At 35.9% G+C, this 20,185-nt stretch overlaps 4 protein-coding genes across 5 annotated transcripts; 2 read left to right on the top strand and 2 right to left on the bottom strand.

Moving 5' to 3' along the window:
- Window positions 1-1,787: 1,787 nt before the first annotated feature.
- Window positions 1,788-7,714, bottom strand: LOC114271375 (putative U6 snRNA-associated Sm-like protein LSm4). Of its 2 annotated transcripts, XM_082899660.1 has the most exons (9): window positions 7,555-7,692; window positions 7,365-7,391; window positions 7,220-7,261; window positions 6,328-6,458; window positions 5,581-5,679; window positions 5,348-5,425; window positions 3,421-3,460; window positions 2,957-3,130; window positions 1,788-2,157 (listed from the first exon to the last, which is right to left on the bottom strand). In XM_082899660.1, exons 4-9 carry the CDS (start codon window positions 6,370-6,372, stop codon window positions 2,138-2,140), a joined length of 456 nt encoding a protein of 151 aa, XP_082755786.1. In that variant the 5' UTR covers window positions 6,373-6,458; window positions 7,220-7,261; window positions 7,365-7,391; window positions 7,555-7,692; the 3' UTR covers window positions 1,788-2,137. The 2 variants fall into 2 exon arrangements, with proteins under 2 accessions (XP_082755786.1, XP_082755785.1); XM_082899659.1 differs by lacking the exon at window positions 6,328-6,458 and having other exon boundaries at window positions 7,555-7,714.
- A 3,073-nt stretch (window positions 7,715-10,787) lies between these two features.
- Window positions 10,788-11,630, top strand: LOC145803826 (uncharacterized). Its single transcript, XM_082897191.1, has 3 exons — window positions 10,788-10,986; window positions 11,076-11,472; window positions 11,570-11,630. The coding sequence occupies exons 1-3, from the start codon at window positions 10,788-10,790 to the stop codon at window positions 11,628-11,630; spliced, it is 657 nt and encodes a 218-aa protein (XP_082753317.1).
- Window positions 11,631-11,657: 27 nt separating this feature from the next.
- Window positions 11,658-12,158, top strand: LOC145803825 (uncharacterized). Its single transcript, XM_082897190.1, has one exon. It carries the CDS (start codon window positions 11,658-11,660, stop codon window positions 12,156-12,158), a length of 501 nt encoding a protein of 166 aa, XP_082753316.1.
- Window positions 12,159-14,561: 2,403 nt separating this feature from the next.
- On the bottom strand, window positions 14,562-16,117 carry LOC114302424 (uncharacterized). Its single transcript, XM_028247450.2, has 3 exons — window positions 14,994-16,117; window positions 14,818-14,908; window positions 14,562-14,717 (listed from the first exon to the last, which is right to left on the bottom strand). Exons 1-3 carry the CDS (start codon window positions 15,698-15,700, stop codon window positions 14,598-14,600), a joined length of 918 nt encoding a protein of 305 aa, XP_028103251.2. The 5' UTR covers window positions 15,701-16,117; the 3' UTR covers window positions 14,562-14,597.
- Window positions 16,118-20,185: the final 4,068 nt, after the last annotated feature.

Genomic DNA, 20,185 nt, shown 5'->3' with positions numbered 1-20,185 from the left:
TAAAGTAATAAGTTATTCAGACTGAACTTGAAAGTATAACAAACTTAAAATTGTGTTTAACTTGTTTATATAATAGAACAATTTCAATCGACTTTTTAACGAGTCTAATATAAATTGAGTTTGAATTAATTTGATTTGTTTAACAAACACACTATTATCTGCATTATATTTTGAAGTATTGGATTGCAATTAGCTGGAGTGTAGATTTTCTGCCATTTGCTTTGGAAGGTCATACATTTTCCCACCAAAGATTGACCAACCTAGAACATCCGCATTAATCTAGTTAAAATCATTTTTTAGCTAAATTAGTGATACTGTTCATAAAAAATGGATGTGTATCAGTCTTGTTACTGTTCATCGATAATTTATGAGTGCTCTAGTACCTCGCTACAACAAGCAAGGTACTATTTATCGCTACAACAAAGAGATTAGTGTTACCGGATGTCCGCTCGAAAGTCGGCTCGGTTAACCGGTCAACGGCCATATTTTTATTTTATTTTTCATTTTTTAAGAATTATTTGGTTAGTAACTCATCGATTTAATAAAAAAAGAAAGAATAACAAACACAATAAGAAAATAATATTTTAATAAAATTAAGTTAGAATAGAAAGTTTGATGTAATAAATACTAAAGAGGTAATTAGCTAAAATAGCAAAATAATTTTTTTAATTATAATTTGATTAAAAATTTAAAGAGATTGATACAGATGCACTTATATCTTTAACTGTGATTAGAGCACAAATATTGAGTGTAAAACAAAATTTGGTAGACATGTCCCGTTGTTAATTAATCCAATCCAGTCATTTTGTCAGAATGCCTATGAATCCAAAAGACTGATATTCAGACTATGGGAATCTTTCTAGGATTCACAGCACCTAGACGCTAATATCTGGAGAGAATATTATGGTCAAGTTTGGCCTATTGTAAAAAGGGTAATGATTTTTTTCCCGAAAAATCGTCCCCCGAATCCCCCGAAACACAGAGAGAGAGAGGGAGAAAAGAGGAGAGGAGAAGAGAAAGAGGAGGGGAAGAGGAATGGAGGGGGATCGTCGTCCCCGATTGTCCGATCGTCGCAGCTCAGCTTCGATCGTCGCCCCGCCTCCGCCTCCCCCCGCCCTTGTTGATGGCCCCTCCAGTCCTTCTCTTCTTCCTCCTTCTTCTTCCCTTTCTTCCTTCTTCTTTCTGATTTTCTTCTTCTTCTTCAGAAATTCTTCTTCTTCTGAAATGAAAAAAAAAAAAAAGGCGACGTCGTTTTCGTTTCGAGGGAGCTCTTTTGAGCTACCAATCACTACTCTTGTAAAAAAATTAAAAAATTACTTAAAAAGTTAAAAAATTAATACTATTCATCAAAAGTCAACAATTACGATTGCACAATTTTCAATCTTAATTTTTTCTTACAAATCAATTTTTACAATTTTTTATTACACATTTTTTTATAAAAAATCAAAAAATTAACCCAAACATCCATATTTTCTTTCTTAATTTTTTAGTCCAAAAAGACAAAAAGTGTACTTGTACACATATTTAGCATGAGGGCAACTAATGAATTCGCAAGTAATTTATGATATTCAAATAATTGTCGAAAATATTGGAGATATCATCAAACAATAAATCTAGTGACAAAAAACAATTGACACAATTTGTCTGAAAACGTCTCTTTAATGGCAAGGCTTATCGTCTAACATGTATAATCAAAGATTATTCTCCGTAATTAGTTACGTATACCCCCTAGTGTAAATCAAGGCACCCAAAAAAGCATGAAAATTTAGTCAGCAGAACCAGAGAGATTTTTGGAAATATATGGAATTCTAATCATTGTTGTAATTTTTCTATTCTGCTAAAAAATACGTTCTGTTTATAAATATAGCTTACAACTTCACTGCAAAATAAAAATAAGATAATATATATCCAGAACAGAAGGCAAATTAGAATAATTCAAATAAACAATCTTAGCCTTTAAAACCATTTAAATCGATTGCTGTCTTAGTGCCACTGTCTTGGATAAAGCTCAGAGCATAATACAAACATGAAAAAAAGAAAATTTATTTTCTTCATAAGATCACTTTTCTTGCAAACGGGGGGACTGAAATGCCTTTTAAAACTAGCAAACCTCCTTGAGTTCAACACCTCAGCCTTATCACCTGCCTCGCCCAGTACCTGCCACCAAGTAGGTCAATGAGTTTTGTTTTTACAAGATCAAGCATGCCAATCATGTCTCAGCTTCTAACTGTAATTTTTTCTCTATTCTTTTTTTTTTTTTTTGGGGGGGGGGGGGGGGGGGGGGTGTGGTGGTGGTGAAGGAACTGTCTAAGAAACACGGACAGACACGTGATACGACACAAATACAACACAAATTTTTAAAAAGTGTCAAACAAAAAAATACAAGTTTATATATTTATATAAGAATAAACAATTATAATGTCATATATATATATATGCATATTTAATTCAAAGATAATAACAGAATAATGTAACACTAATTTTTAAGTCCAAAAATGGAGAATATGCATAAATTTTCCATTTTGTATTGTTTTCCTTTTTATCATTAAATAAATTCAAAAGTAATTGTATTTAAACTTATAATGTGTTTCATGTGTGTTTAAGCAATAGACACTTGTTCGAATCTACAATTTTTTTTTTAACAATAGTAGGACATGTTTGGGCTTGTGTATGACAAGTGTCAAGAAGTGCCTAATCAGTGCAGTGCAGTGTCCCCATGGTGTCTGACATGAAATGCTATTTTCTTCAAAGTGTTTGTGCTTCTTAAGGAATTGTAAGAAACCAAACGTGTAGCCTCTGCTATGTGCATGAGTCATGTGGCACTCGCAACTCCAAAACCAAGACGTTGGGTATTACCATGGATCAACGCAAACTCATTTCTAGACAACATAAAATGCAATCCCTCTAAATAAAACCAATTTCCGATAATTCAAAAATCGAAATGGAAAGTTTCTACCTCTGCTTCCACCAGTCCTCCCACCAGCCCCACCTCTGCCTCGACCTCCACCCATCCCCTTAGCACCTCCATCATCTAGACCGCGGCCACCCATGCCCTTTGCTGGTCGCCCACCACTGGTGCTGTCCTCTCTACCTCTTCCTCTTCCACGCCCTACACCAGGTGGCTTCCTATCTGAAATGTCAATCAATAAGCATATCAGTTTTCTTAACAAATTAACCAAATCACATAACTTTACATTAAGAAGCAAAGTGAAACTCGGTTCATATATGCGTGTCATTCAGCAACATTGCCCTACCAATTGATCTCTTTCAAGCATTTAAATTGATACTCACATCACTAATTGATACTCACATCACTAATTGAACTCACAGTTAAAGCTAAGCAGAGTTTACGAGAAAAACATTTGTTTCATAAGCTAAGAGAGACAACATGCTGAATAAAAAGAAAAGTGCAGTACATACCTGCACGGCTCTTTGTCTCCTCCTGAACTTTATCAATCACCTAGAAAACCGACGCATAACAACACATTAGATCAATTCAAACATTGAAAAATGGATAACAATAAAATGGAGATAGCTAGAGTTAAGACCAAGAGGGGCACGCCAAAGAGATAATAAATTATGACAATCAAGCAAATGCCTTCATGGGTAGCAAATTTTACAACAGTATTGGATCCCAGGACTAGTACACCAAAATTAAAAGAGATTCTCAGATCTTGTACCAAAAAAATTACATATTCATCCAATAAGTTTCATGGTTTTCCACAATATAAAACAATAGAGTATCATTGCAATTTGCATGCATCAGCCACCAGTTACAGTATCAGCTACATTATCCTATCTTGTCTCTATCCAAAACACCTACCACACACCACAGGAGAGGGAATAACAAAGGTCTTTCTGCTATCAGCAGGATTGAATGCCAGCACTAATGTGCAGCCCCTTCTTCTCTTTAGGTAAAAGAAGAGAAATTCAGTGAACTCCTAGTTGAATCATAGTCATTTGCCAAGTGCCATCCAGCTGAACAATACAGCATACCAACCAGTCCTTGAAACATAACTTCACAACAAAGGAATTATACGAAAAGACTCAAAAACTGAGAATGGATCAGGAGATGTGCTCAAACTTGGTTTGGCAGGCTCAATGAGCTTCAAGGTCAACTTGACCTGTTCCACCTGTAGAAAATGACTACTTATATGGGTGGTTATGAAGTGCCTGTGAGTTTTCACACCATTTTAGGACTCTATTGGTTGAGGCATTTGCAGGAAACAATGTCATAGGAGAGTACAGGATTGAACCAGATTTTAGCCACTATTAAAAATATTATTTACGAAAAGTAAAAAAGTAAAATACAGGTCAATTTTAAAGTGACCTGAAAAAAACATAACCGTCTCTTCTTTTGACAGGGAGGGGCATCATCACTCTAGAGATTTAAAATTAAATAAAACAGAAAATGCCATTGCAAGAGATGCTAACACAGCTCAATGAGCTTCTCACAAGCCAAAGATGACCTAAGCTTTAACTAGCTGATTTTATTTTGCTGTCCATCAGCCAAACAAGTTATAGAAAGAATACATGCACACGTAACAAAAATAAATTGACTTGTACTTAGCAATAATAACATGAGCTTGGGGATGTGCCAAAAACCCTCCATGCTCTGCCTCTATTGGTATGGGCTTGGGGAGAACCTATTGGGTGGAGAAAGGTTTGAGAAGAAGGGTAAACCTGAGTCAGGTCAGGCAAAGTATTCAGCATAAGGGATCCTACCCGCCCCACACCACCCTAGCCAAACAGTACATCAAAATGCCTTTATTTTAATTTCCTTAAGTACCCTATGTGCATATGCAAAATGTTGATTAAGATTTCTCACTCTCACATACTTATGTCGCTGAGTGGGAAACAGGAGTTCATTTTAAACTTGGCTCATTCTACTCCATTTAGAAAACACAATATGCCTGAATTCATAAAATCACATCTGTCCAGATCCACATCAACTTGACATTTTAAGCACCACAATATTTTCAGATTCTCAGGATTCAAAACTAAAACACATAGAAAAAGATTGACATCCTATGGTTTGTTAAATCCCACTCAACATATTCTCCAGAAGAACACATCTATGCACACACAAACACACACAGACAAAATTAAATCAAAAAATCTGCCAGGTGAACAAAACGAATTAAAACAAAGGCAACATCTTCCACAAATTAAGACAAAATATATCACGAATTAATAACAAATTAAATTGTTGGGGTAAAATAATATCCACATCGAAATGCTCAAACCATTAAAGATGTATTCACCAATGTGAAGAAAGATAATAGGATATAAAGCAAGGGTTTGTAGCTTGAATATTTGCAGACAATTCAAAAACTAATTAGCATACCTCATCAGGAACTCGAAGATACTTGATTGTATTTCCGCGTATATAGCATTCAGGCATTCGCCAAAATCGATCTCCATCCTAAATTGTGAATTCCAATGACACCCATCATGAATTTAAAAAGGAAAGCAATGTCATATATATGTATACACGGGTATATATGTATTTATCCATACAAAACAATGATAGTAGATGATGAAGAACAAAAGAACTAAATAGAATTAAAGGATAAAGACCTTAGAGGTACAGATGACTTCACGGAGATGTATATTCATCCAAGTATCACAGTTAACCAAATGCCCATTATATGTCTCCCCATTTTTCAGCTCCACCAACTGTCACAACACACACAAACACTAATAAAATAAATATTTACAATATTGCAACTAGGAAGAGAAAGTGAGACATCAATCATACTACAAAAAAATTTCAAGTACATGTTTGTATCAAAATAAATATTTCCAATCAATCTTTTTGAAAAAAGAAAAAAAAAAAAAAAAAAAAAAAAGGAAGCACATGGAAGGATCTTGCCCAGTTTGGTTTGGTTTTATAAAACTTGTTTCAGATTTTTTTTTTTTAAATTTAAAAAATAATTTGGTGAAATAAATAAAAAAAAAATCAAAAAGCACTGAATCATTTTTATATAATTTTATTTTTTGAGAGGCCAAAAATAATTTTTAAAATTTTAAATTACATTTTTATATTTATTTTTATCAAACTAGTTTGGGAAAAATAAATGAGTGGGAGTTTGAAAAAAATATTACAAATTGATGAAAAAATTTAAGATTTTAATTATTAATATTTATAAAGTTCACCATTGATTTGTAATAATTTTTTCCAAGTCCCATTGATTTGTATTTTCCCCAATTAGTTTCCATTTTTTCAAAAATATTGTGAGAACTTTTTCTAAAAAGACACCAAACATGGCCACTTTTGAGGCAAAGTGATGAGATAAAAATAAAATTTTCAGTCCATTGTAATACCTGTCCAGCCCAAGGCAAAAGGGACATGATGACTACGTCCATCATCCTCACCTTCGTCTAGCTCAATGTTTTGGAAATCAGATTGGTGAGCGAACCAAAAAAGTAACCAGGCGAACAAGTCACTGGTTCAACTGTGGGCGAACCAGAATTGAACCGTAATGTCATAATTATGTCATAAATATATTACAATTTATAAGTATAAAAAATATAGATATCAAAATTACAAAAAAATAATAATAATAATAATAAACAATTACAAATATATATATATATTTCTTAAAATTGTTTTTTATACATTTATTTTTAGTAAAAATAATTAAGATAATATTGAATATATAATATATATACTTATTACATTGTCACCAATAGTGTTGATGACTTAGTGGTTAGAGTGCTTATTTTTTATGCACTTGATTCCATATTCAAACCCTCTCCAAAAACTTCAATTCTTCAAACGGCCGGTTCCGTCGATCTGTGACTATTTCGCCGGTTATTCCGATTTTCAAATTCTAAGCCAATTTTGAGCATAGTCTGGGTTTGGAGGGTCATCCGGTCACCGGTTCGACCGGTCCGGCCAGCCAGTCCAGTCTGGGTTTTCAAACATTGCTCCAGCTTATCACCGGTAGTCCATTCAGGGTGGAAACTAAACATGAGGGTTGCACTAGTTCAAAGATTAACAGTGAAACAGATTTGCGATTTTGGGGAAGAGATCTAATAAGTTCTACTTTTTCCATACAATTTTCATTGCATCCTATCAACACTAAACACAATGTTGATAGGCTATTAATTAAGGACTTGGTTATAAATTTTCTCAAGTATTTTCAATGGAAGCAAACAGAACCCAAGCAGAAGTAGAGTAAATAGAAAAGAGCGAGAACAGAGATGATCTTACCATAGGGTGACCTTGAGCGGTCTTGAGTAGAGAAAGCGGAAGCTGAACACCAATTAAAAATTGAATAATAAGTGCAAACAATCTAAAGTAAAAAATCAATAAAAAAAAACCCTAAAAAAAAGACATAGTTCGTAGAGTGAAATACCATATTCCAGGGCACAGAACGCAAAACCTAGCAGATTCAAAGAAAAAAATCTATTGTGAACAACACGCACATTCGTCAATATATATACAGATTATATGAGACGAACAGTGAATAATGAACATAATGGGACTGGCATGAATTAAATCGTGAAAATTAAAACCCTAAAAACGAAGAAAGAATAGGGACTCACCGGCGTGGAGATCTCGGGGTCAGCAAGGGTAGCAGCGTAGCAGAAGATCTCTCTCTCTGACTCTCTCAAGTCTGAACTATTTTCAATTTCGTCCCCAGTCAAGGCAACTATAAAAGAGGAGCGCTACGGGCTTTTTGCATCTTATAATTATAAAAAAGGGTAAATTAGACTGACACCCGATATTTATATTTATTACAGTTTTTTCCTTTTTTTTAAAAAAATTACATTTGTCCTGAGATTTAAAGTTTCATTATAAATTTTTCTATCAGTAGTTTAATTTTTTTAAATACCAATTTTGCTCTTATTGGATAAATTACATTGACATCCCTCATATTTTAGAAATTACAATCCACTCCCTAAGATTTAAAATAGCATTACCAATTGCCTTCTTGGTTAGTATTAGTTGCAAAAAAAAATCATTGAAAAAAAAATTAATTAGAAAAAAATTTTGTTAGTAAAATTTTTAAATTTCTGTTTAAAAATCAACGTATGTTCATTTTTTGAATTTACGTTCTTTTCTCAAATTTATATACTGAGACAACCATTTATAAACCAAAAAAATTATCAAACAAGTTTTTATGACAGTTTTTTTAATTTTTGTAAATATAAATTGAAAACTGAAAACGAAATGGTTACCAAACAGGCTTCAGATGGTAAAAACGTCATAAAATTAACAAATAATTAAATAAGTTACCAACGTAAGAAATGACTTATCAAAAAATTCTTAGGCTATGTATGGTTTGATTTTTAAATTTTTTTTTAAATTAAAAATTAATTTGGTTAAGAAATAAAAAATAAAAAATAATTATCATTTTTATATTATTTTTATTTTTCGAGTGGTTAGAAATAATTTTTTACAAATTAAATTGAAACAGCCATACATATGTATATAACCTGCCCAAAAGTTAAAATGATAATTATTTTTTACTCTTAAATGATAATTATTTTTTATTTTTTATTTCTTAACCAAATTAATTTTTAATTTTTAATTTTTTTTTCTAAAAATCAAATCATACATAGCCTACAAATCTTTTGATAAGTCATTTCTTACGTTGGTAACTTATTTAATTGTTTGTTTATTTTACGGCATTTTTACCATCTGAGACCTGTTTAGTAACCATTTCGTTTTTAGTTTTCAATTTATATTTACAAAAATTTTAAAAACTGTCATAAAAACTTGTTTGATAATTTTTTTGATTTATAAATGGTTGTTTCAGTTTGTAAATTTGAGAAAAAAACGTAAATTCAAAAAATGAGTTTACGTTGGTTTTTAAAAGAAAATTAAAAAAATTTACTAACAAAATTTTTTTTCAATTAATTTTTTTTTCCAACTAATACTAACCGAGGGGGCAATTGGTAATGCTACTTTAAACCTTAAGGAGGGGATTGTAATTTCTAAAATGTGAGGGGTGTCAATGTAATTTACCTAGTGAGGGCAAAATTAGTATTTAAAAAAAATTAAATTACTCAAGGGAAAATCTGTAATAAAACTTTAAACCTCAGAGAGGGAGATGTAATTTCCAAAAGGTGAGGAGGAGAACTGTGATAAACATATGCCTCAGTGGGTGTCAGTGTAATTTACCCTATAAAAAATTACAATTTTTAAAAAATATATTATAATTAAATATAATATAAGATACAGTTAAAGCAAAAAATTAAGGGAAAATTATCAGAAAGTCCTATATGCCAAACTGTTACTCTTTATGGTCCTAAATTGAATCTTTTGGATTGGCAAGTCCTATTTTGCACGTTTGTTAGACAAGCAAGTCCCATTTCAAATTATGTGAGGTGTGACTAGACTGATTTGCCCTTTTTTGTTATTGGCATGTACGTGTATAATGGGATTCAGTGCATATTTTGTGGGATATGTTGCTCTGTCACGTTTGACAAGTTGGATCCTATGTTTATGGGTGTGGCATTTTCGTGGGTCGGGCTGAAGGCTTATTGTGAGTTAGCAAAGTAGGGTTTCATTGTTCTTTGCTGGTGGTGAGAGCTGCCGCAGTCGTCAACGTTCGCTATCATTGCAGGTACATAATATGTGTATATCTTTTTCATAGTTAACACGCCATATGCCCTGCAGATGACGTGTGTTCATTACCACGTTTGTACGTCCTTCACACTCTCCACAATTGTTCTACTTATGTTTTTGTCGCGATGTATCTGCCTCTGATTTTTACCCTTCCCACACCGTCCGTGCGGGGGGTGAGACGATCCAGTTTTTATTCAGTTCATTACTGTATTGATTTTGTTTTGGTACTTTTTTTGTTTTTTTACATGTATAACATGTGTTTGACACATGTCAGTGTCTGTGATCGTAGGTATGGAAGGGAGTTTGATGTTGCTGTGTTCTTATCGGAACATTAACACAGCCTACAATCTCCGAGATCATGGCACGTTTGCCGACTTCATCGATTTTCTGTGTTCGAAGTTCAGCGGGATAGGTCCCCGTAATGTGGGATTATCGTACAACATTCTAGGTTTAAAGAGTCTTACTTTACAAGATGATGTGGATTTGGGAAACCTTGTTATTCTTGCCCAATCGTTCGGGTTGCAACACGTTTGTGTGTTGGTTGAACAGCACGGAAGGTTGGATAGCGTAAGTGCGTACACCGAACAACGGACTATGCAACCTAACCCTGTGGCCAAAATAATCGTTAATGACCAATGAGAAAGTGATGACGAGGTTGATTTGTTGCCTGATTTCTACCCGCACAAAAAAAAAGTATTGCTGACTGAATCATGGGTGCGGGGGTTAACCCACGTCGGGCAATGCTTTGAGGGGGGTGCACACGAATTTCGTACGGTTTTGTGCAAGTATGCTGTGGAGTTTGGGTTCAATTTCGGATATGTTAAGAACGATTCCGTATGGGTAACAGCAGTCTGCTCCATGTTGGAGGAAAAAGGGATGCACGTGGTCTGTACATGCTCGGGTGTTGAAAGCGAATCAATTTTTCTACATTCGGAAATGGAACAATGTGCATAGTTGCGGTGTATCCGTCCGGACATCAAATCATCCAAGGGTTGGATCTGATATGGTTGCTGACATTATCGCAGCTCGTGTTCGGGACAGACCACTCATACGTTCAACTGATGTCATCTTAGATTTGAAAGACGATTACGGGTTGGACGTCAACTACCGGGTTGCGTGGTTAGCGGTTGAGAAGGCAATGGGGGAATTGTTTGGCGCGCATTCTGTATCATTCGACCAATTGCGTTGGTATTGAGAAGCCGTCATGCAATACAATCCTGGGAGTTATGTTGACACCGATTACGATGAACACAACTACCGTTTCTGCCATTTTTTTATATCATTCAAAGCATGCATTGATGGTTTCCTTCATTGTCGTCCATTACTTTTCCTCGACGGAACCTTCTTGAAAGGCAAGTTCAAAGGGTTTCTGCTAGCTGCCACCGCAAAGGACGGTAATCAAGGTGTGCCCCATTTCACTTTTAAAACATTGTATTTTTATGGTTCGAAATATTGTACACGCTAATCATATTCTCATCACTTTTTGTAATAGGTTTGTTCCCGCTTGTTTATGCCATTGTGGACTCTGAAAACAATGTGAATTGGGGATGGTTCTTACAACATCTTGCCAACGTGGTACCCAGTGACAGGACAATCACTTTTGTGTCTGATCGAAACGTGGGACTCATAGAAACAATTCCTATATTTTTCCCTACATCTCACCACGCATTCTGCCTCCAACATTTACAAAGAAATCTGCGGGACAGACTACGTTATGTGAACAGCATGCATCGGATTGCACTGGTCAGCAAATTCCGTAAGTGTGCATACGCACCCACTATAACAACATTTAACCAAAAGGCCGATGAATTTCAAAAATCTGGAAAAACCATTGCTACGAAATTCCTTGCGGATGCACATCCACAACACTGGGCGAACGCGTTTTTCAAGTACGTATATTCCTGTTATGCAACGAAAACATGAACATACCCAACAACAAACGATCATGCTTACTTGTTAAGTTCTTTTTGCCCTTGGCATTTGCAGCGGTAAAAGATACGGCGAAATGAGCTCCAATGCCGCCAAGTCATTCAATTCTTGGATTTGAGACGCACGGAATTTACCAATCACCAGAATGGTTGACAACATTAGGGGTCAGATTATGCGACAAAGGTCGAAGCGGAGGGTATCGGCCCACACATGGACTGGCGCAATTTGTCCCAAGATGGAATCCCGGATGGAAGAAGATTACAACAAAAGTCGGGCGTGGAAAGTGAGTCAAGCGAATAACGACGTGTACGAGGTCCATTCATTCCCTTCTGTTATGGTGGACATCGGCAGACGTACATGTTCGTGTTTCCAGTGGCAAATAAATGAGTTTCCATGTGCGTATGCTATTGTTGCAGTGCGAAAAAACGGAAAAAACCTTGACGACATAGTCGTACCTTGGTACCATGTGTCCAAATACCGTCTGACGTATGCGCCCACCATCTACCCAATACCAACTGTGGAAAAACCACCATTCAGCCCCACCGACTACGTCATTTACCCACCAAATGTCAAACGTCCGCCTGGGAGGCCGAAAAAGAAGAGAATACCATCTAAAGATGAGAATGTGCAACAAATACGGTGTTGAAGGTGTGGTCGTATGGGAAACCACAACAGGAAGACTTGTAAAGAACCCATTTAGATGTAATCCCAAAACGTCGACAAACCAATTTATATTAGTACGATTTAAGTGGTTGCGTACATCGTATATACCATTAAATAAGAATGTGATACTCACATACAGTTCAGTATTTAAACAATTTATTATATGAATTTTTTTGTTCGCCTACAAGTTTCATTTGATTACAATTGTTGTAACGTTCTAACCTTCAGGAAAATATACTTTGCCTACCTTCGCTTAAGCCGTATATTACTGTTGTCATAGTTTTTGTGTTTGAACACAAGACTGCAGACCGTGCCTACATGTACTATGCATACTTGTTCGCGCACATCTCACTAACACACTGTCATGCATATTGTCAACCCCTTTCACACAATCACACCTAAATTATGTTAATGCACCACAATGGACTGGAACGTGTGCCTTATATAACTAGTAAACCAATGTCAGTCTGAATGGGTTGACACATTATCCATCAACAAGTCACATTATACCTGACTGAATGTCCCAGTGCATAACTCAGAGAAAAAAAGCAGACAACATACTTTGCGAACAACCACATCATTCATCAAAATACGCACACATTACACAAAATTACAACCAAAACATAACATAATATTTTCCAAAACTATGCCACCTAACTACAGCCAGAATAAAGTACACGCCAAAAACTGCTACTCGACGTTGTATTACATACACATTAACTCAAACAACAGCATCCCACGTCAAAACAAATCAATGTTGTGCATATTGTCAACCCCTTTCACACAATCACACCTAAATTACGTTAATGCACCACAATGGACTGGAACTTGTGCCTTATATAACTAGTAAACCAATGTCAGTCTGAATGGGTTGACACATTATCCATCAACCAGTCACATTATACTTGACTGAATGTCCCAGTGCATAACTCAGAGAAAAAAAGCAGACAACATACTTTGCGAATAACCACATCATAAATCAAAATACGCACACATTTCACAAAATTACAACCAAAACATAACATAATATTTTCCAAAACTATGCCACCTAACTACAGCTAGAATGAAGTACACGCCAAAAACTACTACTCAACGTCGTATTACATACACATTAACTCAAACAACAGCATCCCACGTCAAAACAAATCAATATCGTGCATATTGTCCACCCCTTTCATACATTCACACCCAGCTGACGTTCAATGCACCTCGAAGGACTGGAACATGTGCATCACTTAACTTGCAAATCAATGTCAGCTTGATTTGATTCAGACATTATCCATCAACCAGCAACATTATACATGACTGGATGTCCCAGTGCATAACTCAGAGGAAAAATCTATACAACACAAGTTGCGAACAACCACATCAGTCATCACATTACGCATACATTCCACAGAATTCCAACCAAAATATATCATAATATTTTTCGAAAAATGTGCCAGCTAATTGAAGTCATAGTGCTGTACACGCCCGTCACGCGTTAATTCAAGACAAAACATCCAACACACTAACCTAACAATATGAACAAACCATAACCTGTGCTACTAATATAATGTGCATAACCAAAAAGATAATTATTTGCGCATCGTAGCGTACACAATCTTAAAACCCCATATTCGAACTAGCTAATATTATAACTATATACTAGTATATGCATCCCTACACACCCTCAATCAGTCGAGATCGCTCTTCAATCCACGCACCAGATCATTCACGAAAGACTTTACCATGATCGCCCGCAACACACTGCAATTGCCCCCATACAGCGATCTTCTAACTTCCACATGGCGCATGTACTGGCGCATCACAGCACAGACAATGATAGCACAGTCAAGCCTGTCCAAATATATCACATTGCATGTTACTAACGTCACATGTATAAATTAAGACAATTCATGTATTGTACCAGGTCAAGTTGAGGGGAAAATTAAAATATGCTTACGATTCGGGACGCTGTTGGGGACAGTCCGCCACTGCTTCTAACGGCGGGTCATACTCCTGAGTATCAACCGAGTCATTTCCAATGGTTTGCCTCTGCACCTCTAACACAATGTTTTTCTACACCACCACATACATACGTCAGCCAACACAGTTTACATGTTCACACACAGACCCACAAATATTGACATTTACAAATGTTTACCAGGGAAAGCACCTCTATGTAGTGTACGTCCACAATTCCGCTCCTCGTCCTTATCGAATTAAAATGCTTCCAACTCCCATCCTCAGTGTCATACACGACCAGCGTCCAGTGTGATTCTTTGCAAATCGGGAAATGTACGTAACGGAAGAGCTTAGCTGCATACAGGTTATCCAGCACATACCTATTCCTTGAGCGTACGTTGTTGTTCTTCATCATGTCCTGCATCACCATGCAAACATGTTACACATTATGACCTTCCATAACCAAACATAACATCTACAGGCACAAACTTACTATGCATATACTACTGAAGAAATAAGATTTGTCTGCAGCATCAACGCCCTCATTTATCCTCTCATGCTCAGCACTTAACAGCACAGCATATGCATCGATCACCTGTGACATTTTCACATGTTCGATTATTGCATGGTTGGTAAAAAAAAATATACGAAAAAAAACAAAACACATTGCATAAATACCCTTCTACGCGACTTACATTCCCCCATATCTCAGATTGGCGCACAAGAGATTTCACATCGGTGAAATACACAGCAACACCGTGACCCTGCACGTCCCACATCACAGCACTGCACAAAACACAAACCACACGTCATCCACCACAAAACATATTAGGATAGCAACGCATAACCAAAACACTTTACATGTACATACCTATCACCATCCCTGTTATATGCATCGGTTATCTTTTTCTTCTCCGCAGCTGTCATCATTTTCCACACCGCGTGTCTGTTGTTAATGTCAAATCCTGATTTCTTCTTTAGATGTACGTCCACATCAATTACATCTGTGCTACCACTGTTTCTGGCATTGCATACTACATTACTTGTAGATGGAGGAACATGCACCACGTTTGAATTGCTCATCTGCCCACTTACACCCACGCACTCAACCCCTGTCACTGTTAACCCCTTTCTATCTTTGCGTTTGACATCCCACATAAATGAATTTTTCCAAACATTCAACCGACCACCTTCAGCCATGTTTGGACTAATAACTACCACCTCTGTTCCAGCTATTACACCATGCTGCATTTCACTAACACTGTTGGTCTGTTCCCTTACTAGCATGACATCCCGCACTAGAACTGCATCCCCAATCACTACAAACACCCTGTTTGGGGACGTATTGTTTGTTAGGTCAGTAACTTGTTCGTTTCCCATCAAACCATAGTTCACACCCTCTACATTCACGTCTACTGCACGAAACGCTTGAGTCACGTTATGCACTTCGCGCTCAGCAAGCTGCTCCTCCAAAACTTTAATTGCCGTTTGCAATTCAGCGTTTTCAGTGGTGAGTTTCTTCACCTCATCGTCCTTATTTTGCATCAAGCAACCAAAACCTCCAACAAGATGCAACATTTACACCTCATTCGTCTGCCTTAGTTTGTCCACTTCTGCGCGTAAATCTAAAATCACTTTGTCTTTCTCGGTGATTTGCATTTCCAGTTCTGCAATTTTCTTCGTAGCATAACAAACATGTATCCCAACATCCACTACGTCCTTCCCTGCGTTTCGTGGAACATTACTGATTGCTGTCCGAAAATGAACCGAAGACAAACCCCGTTCCACATTTCTACCATAAATTCGTATGTCCCCACCCATCACATTCGCATCCAATCCCATGTCCACAAAATCATCTTCATCCACAAAATCATCCCCATCCACACTACCACCAAAATTTTCAACTGCATTTCCAGCAGGCCTAGCGCAGTTTACCCCATTCACCTCAAAAATATTAGCCTCATACTCTTTCATAATCAAATGTCCAAATGTTACCTGTAAACACAACATAACAAAGTCATGAACAATTTTGAAACGATGTCCCGTATAACATAATCATCACTACCAGTTACTATTACCTCGAAACCGACACGCCCTGATAGATTGACCCCACGTGCAGCTGTTACTAATGTGGCAACATCCCATTTCTGAACCTAGGAAATGCAACTGTAGATTTGGGCGATATGATCGTTGAATGCTCACAAAGCCAATACTGTACCCCACATCAGACAGCACAATTAACAAGGTGCAAATTAGTTACATGACTACACCACGTACAACATATAACAAATCGCTTGCAATTAATGGGACAGCTAAGAAAAAAATTACAAGCACACGTACCATCAATGTGACGACACATCCGGTGACTTTTTCAGGTGTTCGATAAAAGTCCCTCACCGAACTCATCAACGAGCTACATATTGCCCCCGTCCAATCGTAGGTTTTCATTGCATCCAAATTATCCACATACCGAATTAGAGCCCAGCTGATTGTTTCCCCAGAATTTGAAAAGAATAATTTCCCACAGGCATATAAACATAGAAACTTCGCAATGTCTTCAACATCACGAACAGTGCTGCCCTCCGCAGCTTCGACTAGTAACGTCCGTATCAGTTTCGATGTTATGCGATAGTGTTAAGACACCTACGTTGTACGAAATCTGGCGGTGCCTTCGGTCTAGGAGTCCAGTCAAGGCACCCAAATCCACATTGGATCCCAAAAATTAATTTGATGTCATCATCGCTTACGCACACACTTCGTCCTCCAATGCGAAACGTCCCGTCTCGTGCATTGTACGCCCGGATGATATTTACCACCAAGTCGTCCCCTTTGCGAAACTCCGCGTGGTCAAGTTGATTTACCAAAATTGCCTCAAACATCAACCAGAACGGTGTTTTTTTAAGGTGAACAAGGTGTTCGTCTCGCAGATTTAGCACATTCACCAACTTCACAATGCCTGCAATGTTCGACCGAAAATTGAGCCTCGCGCGATTAAGCTTCAGTGTGACACTTGGACAATTAACAATTTTAGTCTGTTTGAACAAGATCCATCCTTGTTTACGTACGCCAAGTTCGGTTGTCATTGTTTTGCCGGCTGCGTCTTAACGTTTACGCTCACATGAACGCGTCCATGGACTGTTTGTCCTCCTAACCCCTGTATTTCAAACAACAAATCAAATATTAGTTTGCTTAGCGTTACTTACCAAACAGAAAAGGTTCGTAACTACATTACAATATTATAAAACGTCAAAACCACACACACATAATTTACAACAACAACACTCTTCACAGTCGCACATACTTATTAAAACACAGCGTTTGATTAACCATGTCCCACCAGAAACAGTAACAACATTACTACATTTTCACATACCATTTTATATTAAAGTTTGACTTTATAATGTACGAAAAATACATTTCACACAGTTATATCGGAATGGACATACCTACACCCACCTAATGTCACACATCGTCATTTAATAACTGCCCACATTCAAACAACGTTGGAACCGCACACAACTCTTCCCCTCACGTCACCATAGATTTAAATACGTGACGACACACCTGATCCGTTCCACACAAAGTAACATTGACATTCACAAAACGCCTTTGATTATTGACCCACACACATCTCAAAGACAAGTAACAAGGATGCCCCACAAACACACACACACTACACTATCAACACACCCCACCACTTTCAGCGTTTTAATAGAAAAATCAGTTGCTCTTTATGATAGCGACACCACACACCAACCCACCGAAACAACTACGCACGAACAACCTATTGATTTCGCCCAACATAATAAGCCCTTACACATGTCATACGAAACCAATATCACCAACCACAACGGTGGAATCCATGCATCGTCGATGACTGAAAAAGTTTTGTAAAAACTAATCGCATCATAAAACTTGTAAACAAAGCCAGTTAATTAAGTTTACCAGTCATCGTTCACGTTTGTGAATAAGATATTCCTCCGCTGTATTCTTCCCGTAAACGTCGCACGGTCGTCACGTCGCACCACTCGTTAGGGTTTATCCCACACACAAAATTGCAGACACGCCAAAACGAATCCAGACGCAACGTTTCAGATCACCAAATCTGTGTGAAGCCACACCAAATCTACACCGTGGGAACAATTGAATGAATTTGAATTTTGAACCACCGCTTTTCACCCCTTAATTTTAGGGCAACATTCATTTACATACCAATTACATGGTGTTTCCAATTTGGGGATATCAAACGTTAACGGGTCGAAGCGCCTTGTGTCTCGAACCCATATTGCAAAGTCTATCAACGTAACACCCAACCACATTCATACGTCACATTACTCAAATCCTCACCCGGTTTACACTCAATGGCATTATAGTCATTTAATGTACAAGAGGACTTAGTGGTACATAAAAAAACATTTGGGACCATCCAGACCATAAGTTCAAAAAAGGGGATTTACCAGTCAATTTCCCAAAAATTAATCACAACTAAAAAATATATATAATTAATAGTGCATTTGGTGTAGCCTTTCAAGAGTATGGATGTTAGAAGTACCATTTTATTTTTTCTTTCGTAAATTAGACTCGTTGACAATTAAAATATAAAAATGATTGAGACTCGAAAAAGTATCCATAGTAAGATATGTGTTAACTTTTAATTTATTACATGCTTAATGATTATAGATACAACTCTCATGTCATATCGTGAATTTATTAGTATAAATGTGTGGGTCTCTAATATTACTTTTACAAAATATATATATATATATATATTAGTCTCACAAGTTTTACCTAAGTTCTATCTCTATTTTTATCAAAATTTTATTAGTTGTATGATCCTTTTTTTAAAAAAATTTAATAGCAACACTTTTTTTTTTCTTGTTTCTCAGATCATAAGTTTATAGTTCGATATTGCATCTCTTTTATATTCAAATGTATATTTTATTTAATATATCTTTGTCTCTTCAAATTTTGTATTAATTTTGGTCTATTTAACCTTACTATAAAAGGAAGATTAGTGTAATTATATTAAAAATGTGAGACTTGTTATATTTTCTTCAAATCCCAAACAAAGTTAATGTAATTTACCATTTTTTTTGTACTGTAAATTGCAATTACCTCCCCTTAGTTTAGAAATTCATAATTTTGACATAATTACATTGAATTATTTTAGTAAGACTAGACTAGTCAAAACTAATGTAAATAGTGTGAATACCAAATAAATAAGGTAAGACTAGACTAGTCAAAACTATACATTGAATCATTTAGTCTAAAAGAAATAAAATCAAATTTCTATTCACATGACTAATAAATTATTAATAAAAATGGTTACTTATTTTCAATTTGATTTATTGGAATAAAATGGAATGGCCTTCCATTCCGTAAGCTCCGTTACGGAATGATCATTTCATTATATTGGTGCATGATGTTGTATTTATAATGTATTTTTTATTGTTTTTGTTAGTTAACCAAACACAAAAATGAATATTTTGTTGGAATAATCATTTCATTTCGTTTCATTCTAATGAACCAAATACTATCTAAATGTTATATAAATTTAAATATTAAGAAATTTAATGTAATTATATTAAAATTATGCAACTTGCTATATTTTGTTAAAATTTTAAGAATCATATAATTTACTTTTTGTATGAATATGTTTTTTTTTAATAAATAAGAAGAGAGAGAGAGATGGGAATTTATTTATTTATTTATTTGTTTTTTTTAGAACATGGGAAATATTTATATTAATAAACAACAATATATATAAACAAGATCTTAAAGGGCCATCCAAATAAAAAATAAAAAAAATAAAAAATAACAGAAAAATAAATTCACCAAAAAAATTAGTTACAATTTAGAAAAAATTACCGATCTTCTCAGGGTCCGTTTGGGAAGAACTAAAGTGGGTTTTTTTTGGCTATTTTAGCCACAAAAGACAAAATAGGCTATTTTAACCACAAAAAAACAAAACATCACATCCAACCCATAATCATTACACTCTTCTCTCACAAAAAAAGTCAAAAAAGTCAAAAAGTCAAAAAGCCCTTCCCAAACCAAGCTTTT

Source organism: Camellia sinensis, chromosome 12, assembly GCF_055761805.1.
Source record: "Camellia sinensis isolate YWXY chromosome 12, ASM5576180v1, whole genome shotgun sequence".
Lineage (NCBI taxonomy): Eukaryota > Viridiplantae > Streptophyta > Magnoliopsida > Ericales > Theaceae > Camellia > Camellia sinensis.
Note: the sequence above shows the minus strand (reverse complement) of the source record. Positions and strands in the feature narration are given on the sequence as shown.